The sequence below is a fragment of the Schistocerca nitens genome, chromosome 5, assembly GCF_023898315.1.
Source record: "Schistocerca nitens isolate TAMUIC-IGC-003100 chromosome 5, iqSchNite1.1, whole genome shotgun sequence".
Classification (NCBI taxonomy): Eukaryota; Metazoa; Arthropoda; class Insecta; order Orthoptera; family Acrididae; genus Schistocerca; species Schistocerca nitens.
Window position 1 is genome coordinate 359,762,877 of NC_064618.1, and position 15,009 is coordinate 359,777,885.

General features: G+C 40.3%; 1 protein-coding gene across 1 annotated transcript in view; it reads left to right on the forward strand.

Annotated features, from left to right (window-relative positions):
* Nucleotides 1–690: 690 nt before the first annotated feature.
* The window catches only part of LOC126260456 (homeobox protein OTX1-like), a 177,417-nt gene continuing 163,098 nt past the window's right edge, over nt 691–15,009 (forward strand). The window contains exon 1 of the mRNA XM_049957784.1: nt 691–759. Coding sequence (XP_049813741.1) covers nt 758–759 — 2 coding nt within the window. The 5' untranslated portion in view covers nt 691–757. The remainder of the gene's footprint in view (nt 760–15,009) is intronic.

Below are 15,009 nucleotides of genomic sequence, written 5' to 3' on the forward strand. Positions count from 1 at the left end.
CGAACCTGCGACCGTAGCAGCCACGTAGTTCCGGAATGAAGGGCCTAGAACCGCTCGGCCACAGCGGCCGGCCCGAGATATGAGCTATCGAAAAATCCCGTTTTCACGCTCGGCGTTTTGGAACATATTGATAGCGTGTGCTGTCGGATGTGTACCGATATCTGGGATAGAATTCCTTATCTGCCTCACCCTGTAGATATACTGGAAATGTGTTGCTGTCAGTGATTTTACTTTTTGCCTTACTTTCACTATCAGCTATTGGTGACATTTGAGCACGAGTTCTGGACGAGTCAAACGTGTTCCACTACTACTTATTCGTTACACATACAGTGGACTGCATGTCTTACGGAGGAGTTGGCTGTGATGCTGGCGCGTGTAACTCGCGGGAAGCTGGCCCGAGCGTCAGTTGCCCAGCGAGCCGTGGCTAATGGGCGCCGAACGCCCCAGCTGGGGGGAACCCGTTCGCTGCGAGGCTGTCGGAGACGTGAGCGTCTCGTCGCGCCGCTGGCGGCAGTACGTCGCGTGGTCCGCCGACAGCTGAGCACCTATCTGCTCCCGCGGGACAAAGGCCGCCGGGTTTCCAGGAAGGCGGCATTCCGCAGCCCAACAGTCTGCGACGCGCCGGCCGAAGGCGCGGGAGGGGGTGGGGGCAGGTACGCCGCCCAAAATATTTGTCGGCAGGCGCGCGCCTCAGTGCCTCGCTGGCGGCGACCCGCGCAGGACCACGTAGCACGCTGCGCCCCTAGCCGCGGCACACATGTGAGTACCGCGCCGACTTCCAGGCCACGTCGCAGCCGCTCGCCGCTGCCTCTCTGCACTACAGCGTTGCGTCTTTGTCGCCGTCTTCAGCGCCATTGGAAGTGATTGTGTGGACTGCTTCGGCAGGCTCGTTTCCGAAGCGATGACAACAGGTAGTTCGGCCAATAGCAGTGTTTTGTTTACGGCCGATCGATATTGATGCGCGTTGCTATCAACATATGGAGGTGTCATAATAGTCCGAGCGATAAAGAACAAACTAATATAGCACGATAAGGCGCTATCACAGTGTTCTGTGTATTTTATCCCTATTTGGTGTCGACGGATTCTGTCATTCTCTGTAAGCATTCAGTGTTGACTACGTTTCTATAATACAATTGAGAGCGGATTTCCCTGAAAGTAAGTAGCACCAAAAAAATATAATGATGTATGATGTTTATTATCTGTAATTTTGTAACGCCTTTACAGTTCATTTACTTTGTAAGCATAGTAGATATGGTACTCAATATAGTAAAACATAATTTCATATCCGCATAAAATGTAATCTGCAATGAGCTTAAGAGCTAAATTACTTATCACTCAGTAAAAAAATACGAGCATAACATTAGTAGTTATTCGTTTATTCATTTCTCAGTTGGTTGTTTATTGATTACTATTTCGCATCTGAAATTTCGTTGCTAGCATATCAGGCACTTTTTAAATGTGAAATCTACAGTCCACGGTAAGATAAGCGACAGAGAATTCTTTTTTTTATGCCTCTTAGGTTCACAAAATATACCCACCTCATTGACATTTTTATCTTACGTAAGACCACTGTTTGTACTAGAATATATCGGTGCAATTGCTACAGTATAGTCAGTACCTACGTTGTCACTATGCACGGTATGTTACAGGAAGAAATTCCTCATCGGGGCCGACTACTGAACATTTCTAACGAAGTTCCCACCATGTGTATTTCGTTAATGTTTCGTGTCTGTATATGAGGTTGCACATGAAGTTCTTTAAGTTATTGTACTAACTCTTAATTCGAACTGTCATTAGCTACGCTGACAAGTTTCCGTGATTGGGTTATAATAAAGGATTATGCGTGCACAACAACCCATCACATCGTTTATGATTGGTGACCGAAACTCTCTCCTCTTTTTTGTAACTTATTTGCGCTGCCGTATGAAGTTTGCCTTTCTTTTTGCAATGTTTTTAAATTAGGGAAAATAGCATAATTTACTAATGCGTAACCTGGTATATATGTGCATATACATGACAGCACCTTTTTTTTTGTCACAAAAACACCGTACGTAATATTCATTTCTTTGTAGAGAGGCATATCGCCTGGTCCTAATGAAGACCTTGGCAACTCAAAAAATTAGCGATGATCTTGTTAATACTGTAAATAGTGCAAATGTTACAAGTGATCAAGTATGTCTTGGTATCTCATGTGAGCACTACTGATTCGAAGCGCGTCGCTAATAAATTGCCGTAAGACAGCAGCAATCTTAATCCTGGATTACTAAACTCTTGTAAAATTTACAGTTGCAGTAGGGAACCAAACAGGGCATTTTGTACTTAATTTGGTACATAACATACCATTGGAGATCTAATAACTATAACTAACTAATGCATAACCAAAAAGTTATGACTTCCTTTGAATTAATTTGGAGTATTACAATTTACGATGGTTTAGTAGCAATGTTACATTTTCCTCCTCTACTGTTCTATGGGTAAACATTCTCACTGCTTACGGTACATGCAGATATCCTTTAGTCGTAATTCGAATTGCTCGCGTCGGCGACATGCAGCTGTACTGTCATTATTTTCTGTGCTTGATAATAAGGTTCGAGTTTTCTCGATAAATTTATTCGTAGCACTATTATTATCCTAACATCTCGACAGTTTCCGTGTCCATATATTTCACGTCTGTGTTCGGCATGTCAATAGAATTTTCGTTGATGTGTAAATAGTGTACTTGTCAAAATTTGAGATAGCAAATGTCTCGCTGACTTAATAGTTAGTAAGAAGATGAGAATTTAGGATTTATTATAGAGTGATATCAAATCTGAGAATACTTATCGGTATGGAGAAAATGCACTACTTTTTCATCACTGGGTCTCTGTTTTTATTATTTCGAACTGATCAGTTTCTGTCGGTGTCTCATGTCTTCATATCTGTTAAACAAATATAAAAATAAATTATAGTGGGTTTCTAATCCTGTGTCCTGTAATACTGTCAATACAGAATCAGAAAACAATTATTATTGATTTTTGTATTCTTTAACATATCTGAAGATGTATCACACTGTCCGAAACAGGTCAGTTTGAGATAATAAAAATGTGGTCGATAGGCGGAAAATAATCTAAGCACTGATATTTTATATTTAAATAAATGTCCCTCTGGAGCGACCTCGGCTTCCTGTGTGACCAATTTGGCCAAGGGAATTGGACTGTGCTTTAGAGGAAGTGGGTGTGGGTTATTTATTTGTGAAACTTGTTAAGTGTTGCGTGGTGTAAACCCTACTCCGTGTGTTTGTGACTGTAGCAGGTTGTGATGGAACTCGAGGAACATCCCACCGTTCGCCTAGAAGTGACGAAAACCCCCTGGTGTAGTCGTCCTGTCAGTGCCTGCAGAGATTCGGGAGAATCGCCAAGCCTGCACAGTTTGAAGGGTCGCGATTTCTCGCGCGCCGTCATCCACAGGAGCCCATACGGTATTATGAAGTACGTTCATCTGTCACCTAGCCTAATGATATTTTCCGTGTAGCAACTGACAACTCGGGCGCAAGCAAAGGCTCATGCTGTTGATAATTAAACATCTCTTAGCTGTTTGCTAACTTATTAGGTTGCAGTAGTATATTTAATGGGGCACTAACAACAAATTTAGCGTAACTGTAGTAATATAGTCACAATGCGTGTTAAGACTAAAAAATAATTGAAACGACAGTGAAATCTGTCGCTGACTTAGTGAATAGTGTCTATAAGCTATTTATGCTTATGTAGTGGGTGTGGTGTCCAGACCGCCAAAGCTAACAGCGTATTTCATTGCGTTTGTTGCAAACTGTTCTCACCCAAGAGGATGAAATAATTTTGTGTACTGGTATTTATTAAGGTGGTTTCGTTAACTGCACGACGATATAATATTTGACAGACCACTCTGATTTTACTCAAATATTGAAAATAAGTGAAGCTCCATTAGTAATTTAGATGTGTAATCTGTCCAAATGAAATTTATGACCACGTCGATGCTTGCTGTTCTCTTTTTATCTGGTATCTGATTACGAAAGTGTTTCTTGTGCTACTTGAGTCCCATCTTTGTTGTCTGGAGTACATCCACTATGTTATTCTAATTATTTTCTGCATTAATGTCAGTTATATTCATTATTAATTAATTCTCAGTCATACAAACATTTTTTTCTATTTCCGTTACAGGCTAGCCAAGGACTATGTTTAAACAGCTAGGCTAGGTTTAAGTTTTCTTTATTCATTTTCGTGTTCGTTTCCTTCCTTGCCCTCTGCTACCTCTTTGTCCTCTAAACCATTTCGCTTCTTGATTTTCTTTCCATATTTTATAGCTTCACTACTTGCTTATTTACGCCAATTTGCTTTGCCACTTACCTTTTCAAACGTCGTGCTGCTTAGACAATCTTCGGAGTGCCCATAATTACTCTTGTTTTTCTAATTTTAATTTTAATGTTTTTTAAAAATGTGTACTTACGTGTTAATTAATTTTCACGTTTATACTGTTGCTTTGTCCAATTTTTTCCATCATATTTTATCGATTCTAAATGTATGGTTTTGACGAATATGTGTATTTTGACCGAGCTAATGGTTGAAGTATATATTTTTTTTTTCAGGCAATAGTTTTTCTTTACAAACAACTAGAGTTCAACCTAATGCTACACCCATCTTTCTCAAACGTGCTTTGATAACGTTCCCGTGTGATAGTGGGTAGGGATGAAAGAATGTGATCTGTGGCGTAGCCTGATGTTTACTTTCATGCCACACTTAATGGACATTTCGTTATAAAAATCAAAACTGCAAGATAAATTCGGAAAGGTCACATTACATAGGAGGTTCGTCTCAGATGAATATACTGGTTCCTGTATCGAAAGTAAACCGTGAAAAATCAAGTTTACTAATTTTACTGAATTGTCGTTCGTCCTGTTATACCCATACTCTGCGCTTAATTTTAGTGGTACAGTGTAGTTGTTTGCCATTAGTTCTGTTTTGCCGAAGGAGATATTGTTTTTTATTAATTGCGTACAGATAATTAAATTTGAAACTATCCATTTTCCTATCATTCTTGACAACTTTTGCCACAATTTTCAGATAACTTTTTCAGGTACGTAGTTATAAAAGACTGCTTAAAGTTAGTCGCCTTCCAGGAACGACGCGTTTGAAATTCCCCCCTGCAGCAGGCTTCGACCCCGCTAACACGTGCTTCGACGAATCGACGTTGCCGCGGCATTCGGCCTCCGTGAGGAACCAACTCCATTGTTGTGTGTTTAGCTATTCTGTGGCCTGCTTAGCCTTTGACCTGATAAAAAGTAAATTCGTATGGCTTGTTGACTGTGGGAGCCCTGAATAGGGATGTTCAACTATCAGTTAACAAGTTCTTCTAATTCTACATCTACCTTCATACTTCGAAAGGCACCGTACGGTGTGTGGCGGAGGGTATCCTGCACCAATACTAGTTATTTCCTGTCCTGTTTCTCTCGGAGATGAAGCGAGGGAAAACTAACTGTTTATATACCTTTCTAAGAGCTCTAATGTCTCGTATTCGTATATTACCTTCGCGGTCCTTATGAGAAATGGATGTTGACAGCAGCAGGATCCTCTCAATTCAGTTTCAAATGCCGGTTCTCTAAATTTTCTCTATAGTGTTACTTAAATAGAACGCCGCTTTCCCTCCAAGGATTCCCATTTGAGTTCCCGAAGCGTTTCCGTAACGCTTGCCTGTTTTCCGAACCTGCTGAAACAAATCTGGCGGCCCGCCCCTGAATTGCTTCGGTGTTTTCCTTTAATCCGACCTAGTGCGGATCTCAAACATTTCAGCGGTACTCAAGAAGATGAAACACACTTTTCTAAAATCCTGCCAATAAAAGGAAATCGACCATTCGCCTTCCCTGCCACAACCTCACACGATCGCTTTCTTTCATATTGCTTTGCACCGTTACGCCCAGATATTTAAACAACTTCACTGTATCAAGCAGGACGCTATTAATACTGTATCAGAACATTACGGGTCTTTTTCTTTCTCATCTGTGTTGACTTACATTTATCTATATGTACAGCCAGCTGCCATTTATCGCAGCAAATAGAAATTTTATCTAAGTCATCTTGCATCGTCCTACCTACAGTCACTCATCTTCGACACCTTCCCTTATGTCTCAGCAGCCTCAGCAAACAACCTCAGATTCCTGTCCACACTGTCCGCCAGATTATTTATGTATGTAGAAAATAATAACTATCCTATCACAGTTCCCTGGGGCACTTTTCACAATACCTTTGTCTCTGGTGAACATCCGCAATCGAGGACAACATACTGGGTTCCATTACTTAAGAATTTTTCGATTCACTCACATATCTGGGAACCTATTTCGTATGCTCCTAATTTCCGTAACAGTCTGCAATGGAGTACCGTGTCAAATGCTTTTCGGAAATATAGACATATGGAGTCTTCCTGTTGCCCTTCATCCATAATTCGCAGTGTATCATGTGAACGTTTTCTAAAACCGCGCTGATTCGTGGATATGAGCTTTTCGGTCAGTAGGAAATTTATTATATTCGAACTCAGCTTGTGTTCTAGAATTGTGCAGAGAACCGAAATTAAGGATAATATTCCTTAACTTTGCTGATCCGTTTTTTTAAACTTCTTGTGTACAAGAGTCACTTGCGCTTTTTTTCCACTCGTTTGGGATTTTACGCTAGCCAAGAGACTAACGATAAATGCAAGCTAAATAAGGGGCGAGTGCCGAAGAGGACTCTTGGTAAAACCGAATTGAAATTCCATCTTGATCTGGCGACTTATTTGTTTTCAACTCTTTTAGTTGTCATTATACGCCAGAGATGCTTATTACCATGTCGTCCGAATAGGGGTTTGTTCGATTTTCGTTTTGCTATTTTCAAGTGCCACACGATACTGGTCAGCGAATGACTGGATCGAAGCCTTAGACCCTTTATGGTTTTTATACAGGACCAGAATTTTCTCGGTTTCTGGGTCAGATCCATTGCTAAGGTATAACGGTAATAGTTATATGCTTAGTGCATAGGCGCACTAATTTTGCCCGCTGCCATTTGCGTGTCCTCTTTTGAACCGAGAGTACAACAGCCTTTACTTCCTCAGCATTTTCCTAATTTCGTTACGAAACCACGGTGGGTCTTTTCTGTCGTTAAGCCTCTTAGTAGGCATATACTTGACCAGAGCAGTTTAAACTCTGTCCGTAATTCCTCTGTGTCCATCATACCGGAAATAAATGATTGCAGTTCATTATCTGAGTGAGATGCTTGCGTGTCCTTCACGTACTCCCGTAACACCACAGGGGAAAGGAGACCTACTGTTTAACGTGGAATCCGAATAACGTGTTGTTGCTGGCATATCTTAACAGCATTCACAGGTGAAGGCTAGCGTAAAGGCAGTTTGAAAAATTCTGGTGTCTGATCGAGATTCGATCTCGTGACCTTACGGTCATTATTAGTAGACTACCAAGCCCGACTTACTCCTCTAATGACTGTTGAGGGTAATACAGTTTTCGAGGAGATCTGAGTTTATATGTTCATATTTGTAGCTAATAATACGTTTCTATTCTCCGTGAAATCTAACAATGAGAGTTACAGTCAAGTTGCTTGGTTTCGTAGCGTCTTTGCCAGACTTAGTCATTAAAAACTATACAACTTCAGATGTCACTTAGCTAAGCGATGATTGGCGGCACGCTTTCTAGTGTCAAGTGAGCGAATATTTGTGATAATTGCGGTGACTAAATATTCATACAAGTTAAGGCGGTGAACATTTATTTTGTCACTAAAATGTTTCCAGATACGCAGCTATTGTGAACTATTTCGTATCAAAGTATCCACACACTCAGGATGATTTTAACAAATTTGACCATTGCTGCGAAAGCTTACGTTTCGCCAACGTGTCCCTTGAGGAACAGTAAATAGCTCGGGAGGCGATAGCACTGATAACCTATGTTAAAAAGAATCATTAACTTGTGTTTAGGTGCTAGAGGGTGTTCAGAGCATGTCAGACAGTAACATGATGAAAGTTATCGACGGTTCGCAGTAACTTCATGAAGGAGTTTGCACAAGTGAAAATTTTCCACTTTTTGAAACATCGTACCGTGTAATTTATTCTGCTCATATCACTTCGTGTATCTGTTCTGAGGATCTCTCTCTCTCTCTCTCTCTCTCTCTCTCTCTCTCTCTCTCTCTCTCTCTCTCTCTGTGTGTGTGTGTGTGTGTGTGTGTGTGTGTGTGTGTGTGTGTGTGTGTGTGTGTTATCCTTCATTGCTCATCTTCTCAGAAAAGCAACACTCCGTTGAAGTAAGACGTGCCTAACTAAGTGGCATACAAATGTGATCGATATGGCAGATTTCGACGTTAATTTGCCGGTAGGATGCGCCGAGGATTCGTTGTAGTAGAAGATGATGGCCGGTCGTTTAGTCAAACGGCCTTTAAATAATATTACTTACTCATTTTACATAGGGCAACATTTTAATGACATCGTACGATAAATATACTGAGCAAAGAGACTGGATATGTCCACCATAACTGTAAGTTAAGTGTTATGATTGTTGATGCCTTCGGACGTGAAAGTGGCTTCATAAATGGACAAATTATTAATATAATTACTTTCAGATTAGCATTGACGCTTCTACAAATTTCTTATGGTCACCTAGTGAAGGTGTTGCAGTAGCTAATAATTCAGACCTATTAACAAAATGTTGATCATACATGTGTGCGTCGAACAATGCGACGCGGTGATATTCACTATGTACTTGTATACTGCTACATGCTATCGACTAAAGAATGATTCTTACTTCGTACCCATATTGTTCGGTTGTCCTTTCAGAAAAGTGTGTTTTCGGAGCTGTACCAGGCTCATAAATTGGTTGAAAACGTTAGATAAGGATACTGAGTAGAATATTACGCTGTTAGGAGACTGTCAACTATATTCTTCACGTACAGCAATGTATTTCCTTCCATATAAAATAAGAAAATGCGCCCTTGATGTATTCAAGAGATTTAAAGATGTAGGGTATTGTCTTAAATATTTGTTTTTCCAATGACCTTGAAGCAAACGCATCGTTTCATTCAGACAACTTATTTGCGACTACTAGCAATCTGTTCGATTTACTCACTCTTAAATGTGAACGCCAACACCAGACTGCTGGTTTTCCGTATCCGCTGAAGGAAGAGTACATATTCATATATTTATGTAACTTGAAACTGTCTATACAACACCCTCTTGGAAAATTCATTACATGTGAATGAAACTGCACTGTTATTTATTTTCATTCATGTAATAAGACTGTGCCAAATGCACTGTTTGCCCCATATCTGAAATTTTTTTCTGGCTCTCAATTAGTAGTTGAAAATGATACCCAGGTGATCTGTGTCTAATTTGGTTGATCCTTTTCTGTTTTTGTTTTGCCGGTGCGTCCTCGAAACATTGTGTGCTACGTCTTTTATCTTCATTTCGTATCTCTCTCGTGTAATATTTGCGACCGTAGATATCAGAAAAAGGAAGCCTTTGCTAGATTACGATCCCTACAGCGATGCACTTCAGAAGGTGCATGCGTACGCACACCATTCTTTGACAGCTCGTTTTCAGATGTGTGGTTCCGATCGCGAAGAGTACTCAGAACAAAGTCACGTATCTTATTCGATCAGAGGTACTGCGATTCATATCCATGTGTCACATAACACTGACGTAAATAAAAAAACTCTCGTTCTTATCAGTAACATTGTTGCGTAGCTACTGTATTTACTTTCTAGATTACCGTATATTGTGACACTCTGGCGCTGGAAGGAAGGCCAGAGTTTGAAACGACAATATGCTGAATGGTTAGGGAAGATTACAGTACGCGATCAGTTTTCTGAAATCCTTTCGTCACCACTCCAACACTTAACGATATCGATATTTTGATAATTCCATCGCCATCTTGCATAATATTCGACATGTTTTATGTTTTCTTCGGTTTTTCGTCTGTGTACACGGAGTGATTTCAGAACAGAAACCAATGACAATAACGAGCGTCGGAAGTTGTAGTAATTAGTGAAGATTCATTTCTTGATAGCCAAAAGCCGTCACACATCAAAAGTTTGCACAGCGACGTTGCTTGACTCTTTATCTTCGAAAACATACCGACTCGCAAGCAAAACTATTTATGTATCGCAAGACGGAAAGGATTTACAGTTGAAATGTTTAATATCTAGAGGTCTAAATAGACGTTCTGTGTAATGCCATATGTTCGTTCACTATGGCATGATAAACTGTCCTGTATGTTGTCTACGTCACGTAGAGGATTAAAGAATATCGGTAAGCGGTTAGTGTTAAACTTAATTTTCACCGATGCAGTAATAGGCAATGTGTAGTCTGTAGTCAACCAGTGTGTTAGCTGTCTTTTTTTTTTTTAGTTTTCATTGTTACCATGGGTCTTCTTCTCAAATAAAGTCTTTGTTGAAAACGCTGTTGAAAACTTTGCGGACATATTTCATAGGAAGACAAACGAAAAGGTCCACATAAACGTATGCCCGAAAATTCTTCGTTTTGAGTTAAGCATCAAGTACTGTTAAAGAGGGAGACATACTTTATCTACCAGTGGACGTAGTGGTGAGTTACCCAACAAATGCTCCATTTTAGCCTCGGCTAAATATTCATTTTCTAAGCAAGTAGCGACCATTATACAGTCACACTTACAATAATGAGTGCGAGGCTGGACAGACGTATCGAGTAAGGCACTAGAGTTATGTCTGCCGTTGTGTTGTTGAAACAGAATACGTAGTACCACAAAACTGGAATCGATGTAGAGTAGATTTCGGTGGCAGCAGCCAGACGAAAAAGGTTCAAGTGTCAGCACGTACGTCTTAGCAGTATGTAGTACTTGTCAACAGGACCGCATGGAAGATACTTAGCTAGCAATTCGTGTACCCAGTCATCTTCGTGAATGAATTGAAGTGAGCGGAGAAAATTTTATAATTAATTTTTAGTTCGTAACTAGAACACTTCGTTAAATTTTCTTTAAGCAATAATTCAGAAACAAAAGACTATCGGACATACATTTACGTGAACTACTTTCTGTTTTGATGTGTGGATACCTCCCCCAGAGTTTGTAAGCGTATTACTGACACACTCTGTAAGAATAACAAATATTGATAACGCTAAAATTCTGCGAATCAAATTGTCAATCGTGCTAGTTTTACAATTTTAGCCCGAATTCCAGAGTCTTTTTCCTCCAATAAATACAATCAACACTCGCTCACTGTTTGCTTGTTATTCTACTGTCCGTAATATGTAATTTTGAATTGCGCTTGTCAGTCATACTTGTTATCCATTTAATTCCTGTCACTATTTTTGAACTCCGAAGAAATGAAGATATTCTAATGAAAAAGATCGCCCACCTAACACTGACTGATGTATCGCTGTTTCCAATGATACGTTCATGCGCCAGTTACATCGGTCGCAAACGTCTAGGAAGAGTTGCTTTAGAGCACCCAAGATTGGAAAAACGATCTAATTCATGCACAGTTACGAATACCGCGTTGGGTTGATATTCATAGATATGTATTTCTTGGCCATAGTTCCTTCGTATCCCACGGTACAAGACATTTCGATGAGCCGCAGTAATAAATTTCAACATTTTCCACTTTTTGGCATAGCTGCTTTCATGACAGCAATTTTGCTGTTCTAAGAATGTAAATTGACACATTGCAAAGGAGAACAGTCCCAAAAACTATAACATTCTAAAGACCATCGAAATTTATTTCCGTGGCCACAGCAGCCAAGCTCCCTGTGTCCGGGTGATAAGTAAAAGTACAGTATCCATTGTGTGAAACTTTTTAAACAAAGGTGATGACTAGTGATAATTTATCAGAAAATATTTGAGACTCTAGTTTCTGTACGGTGATTGCCAGAAAATGTTGAACTGTCTTACGTACACCGTCCGTCCAAGAAGTTACGAGACTGAGTTTATTCCTTGCGTTTATACGTCTGCGCAGCAAACTACGGTGGCAGCTTGAAGTGGCATTGTAAACAAAAAATGTGAATTCGAGATAGCTGTGAGCAGACAGTGTTAAGTAGTGCGTGTGTGACCGTAGTTTGTGAACGTTGTTTCGTCACATATTTTGGATCAACATCTCTAAATTAAATGGTCAAGACAGTTTCCAGAATGTTTTGAAGAAGAAAACAGTTTGTGCTTAATTTGTCGCCACAGCTTCACTAACTCCTATGGACGCCTGCCGCACTTTGATTGAAATACAAAACGCGAACAGTTCTTTTCTGGAAAAATCATCGCGGGTGACTAGAGATGGCGTTATCAATATGGGTCTATACAAAACGACAAAGTGCAGAAATTCACATGTAGGATCAACGCTTTTAACGACTTAATCAGCATTCAAAGCAATGTGAGGCGCGAGTTGGACATAATCACAAAGAAGTACAGTTACGACAGTTTCACATGGTTGTATGAACGTTCTGTGCCTTGTTCTCATGTGGAGGTTGACTGTGTGGAACATCTGAAGCATTAAAACCAGCAACTTTTCTTTGTTTTTTATTAACCCACTCTCGAAACTTTTTGTATGTAAAAAGATCTGCCTGTAATTTGAGAAAAAAAGCGCGAAATTGATAGAACTTCTGCTCTCCCATAGCAATACAAGTGGGAATATAATATGACGAGGAATATCAAGGGAGTAATTCCAAACGTTAAAACTATAATTTTAATGTTGTTTCAACTCGTTATATCCGATAAGGTGTGTGTGTGTGTGTGTGTGTGTGTGTCACCGACACAAAGTTGTGCTTGGTGCGGCCAAGTCATTTGCTATTGGGGTGAGCAAAATTGTATTACGTAGTATTCAGAGAATTGCATAGCAGTTATATGGCCGTCAAAACAGCTCAGTCTTCATGATCAAAGAGGATATGTGTAATATCACTGACTGTAGCATGAGTAACACGCTTACTTTCCAGTGGCGAGTTTTATATGCTAGTCCTCATTGTACTGCGATTCTTGTTAGATAAGAAAATCAACTAAATCTATCTGCAGCTCACTGCCTTCCGTCTCTGAAATTCTTAAGACATTAGGAAGTTGTAAAAGAAGGTACACAGCTTAAGCTGGAGTTAAGGGACGGCGCAGATCTTTTTTTTTTTTTTTTTTTTTTCTTCTATCGTATGTTGTGACAGAATGGGTGTATTAAATTTCCGATTTATGTAGTCTGCAAAAAGTAATTTCGCATTACCATTTCTTCGCTTTCGTTCTTTTGAGTTTTTCCCACATAAACTGAGCTGCCTTAACATTTTTTTTTTTAAATCCCACTGAAGAATATATCATGGATGCAATTGTTTACTGTTTTCTATTCCTTCCAGTACATCTACAATTGGTCGGTAATATTTTTGATTTTGTGTTTTAAGAATTTTTATCTGGATTTTCACGTCGTGATTTAATAGCATCAGACGCGAAAATCCAGATTCTTCGATAACAGCCTCGTCATAACATTGTTCTAGTACGACCGTTGGTGAGTAACGTCTGGCCGCGCTGTTGGCAAACGCGGCGTACAGCGCACGCGCAGGAGAGCCGCTCTGCGATTTCCGGCAGAGGGAGTTTGAATGTGGCACCATCTATCTGTAAATCGCGCGCATGTTCTAGAAACGGGACGCCGACGTGCGAATACCGTCAGTCGTACCTAGCCACCAGCAAGGTTGAACCACCTGAAGATGTCGGACATTTGCTTCGAGGAAAATATTGTGGAATTTGCACAACGTGGTCCGGCGGCAAACCCGTGAAGACTATTTACAAAATTATACAGAGTTTTTATGTTTGTGTATGTAAACATACTTGCAGCAAAAATAATTGGTTTGCTTGTATAAAAGGGCAGAAGTTACGCGATCAACTAATTTTTATTACGTTTGGAATATAATTCAAATTGTGCAAGGCGCAGTGAACTAACACTGAATGATGTGTGGCTCTGATTATGTGAAGAAAAGGGTCATCGGCCCATTTTCTCTCTTACACATTCATTTATGTTTCTTTCCCTACCAATTCTACCAGTATTACCTGTAATCTTAATCTTACCATTTACTACGTCATTTGTGTAATATACCAAACCACCAAACCGTAGTTTTTGAAATGCGATATCCTATTAGATAAGAACTTAAAGTTCACATTTCAAAGACATTTGTGCAAACTAGAATGATAGTTCATATTCAAGTCAGTGGCAGTTCAAAATGAAAAATTCGCTACTATCTCGCAAACGACTGACTGGGATGTTTTGCTTCTAATGCCGTATAATTTCCGCCCTGTCAGTTTTCGAATTATGATGCACATTGTATGAACGGAGAATTGTGGAAGCAACAAACGTTGTTGCCCGTGGGTGTCAAGGTTTCTGTGCAGTATTCTTTAGATCAGAGCATCCCAACCTTTTCAGCAGGCGGACCACTTCTTCAGTCGAAAATCCATGGCGGACCCCTAGTCAGTCAAGAGCACAGTAACTCCAAATTTCGGAGCGAAACCCGTGGGAACTGAAAGCTTCTTAATGCAGGTGCCATGTTCCCAATGACCGACCCTCCCCCCCCCCCCCCCCCCCCCCCGAAGTATCAATAGTCTTTTGTTTAGAGATGAATGAAAACAACTTGAAATTAACCATCCAATTGGAACTCTCACTGTGTCCAGACACTTACTAGTGGATTTACTCCCTTTGTTCAACACACTATATCTTGATTAAAATTACTTGGTAATTGAAATTTCACACGATGGACCTGTCTTCCTCCAAGAGCAATCAACGTCACGTCCAAACTGTTTGCTGTTGACAAGCTGTCGCTTATGGTCTGTTCACTTCCACTATTTGGCTACTGTTATGCAAGGAGCATGCATATTTCGTAACAGTCGTGTGTGTGTGTGTGTGTTCGTGAAATCCGAAGAAAAATGTTCAAATGTATGTAAAGTCTTCCTTTGATCGTCCTCCCTCCCTCATTCATTTCAACTGGAAACTTCCCTTGTGAAGGCGATGGAGAAACTGCACCATTCTTCAGTGATCTTGACTTCAGCCACCG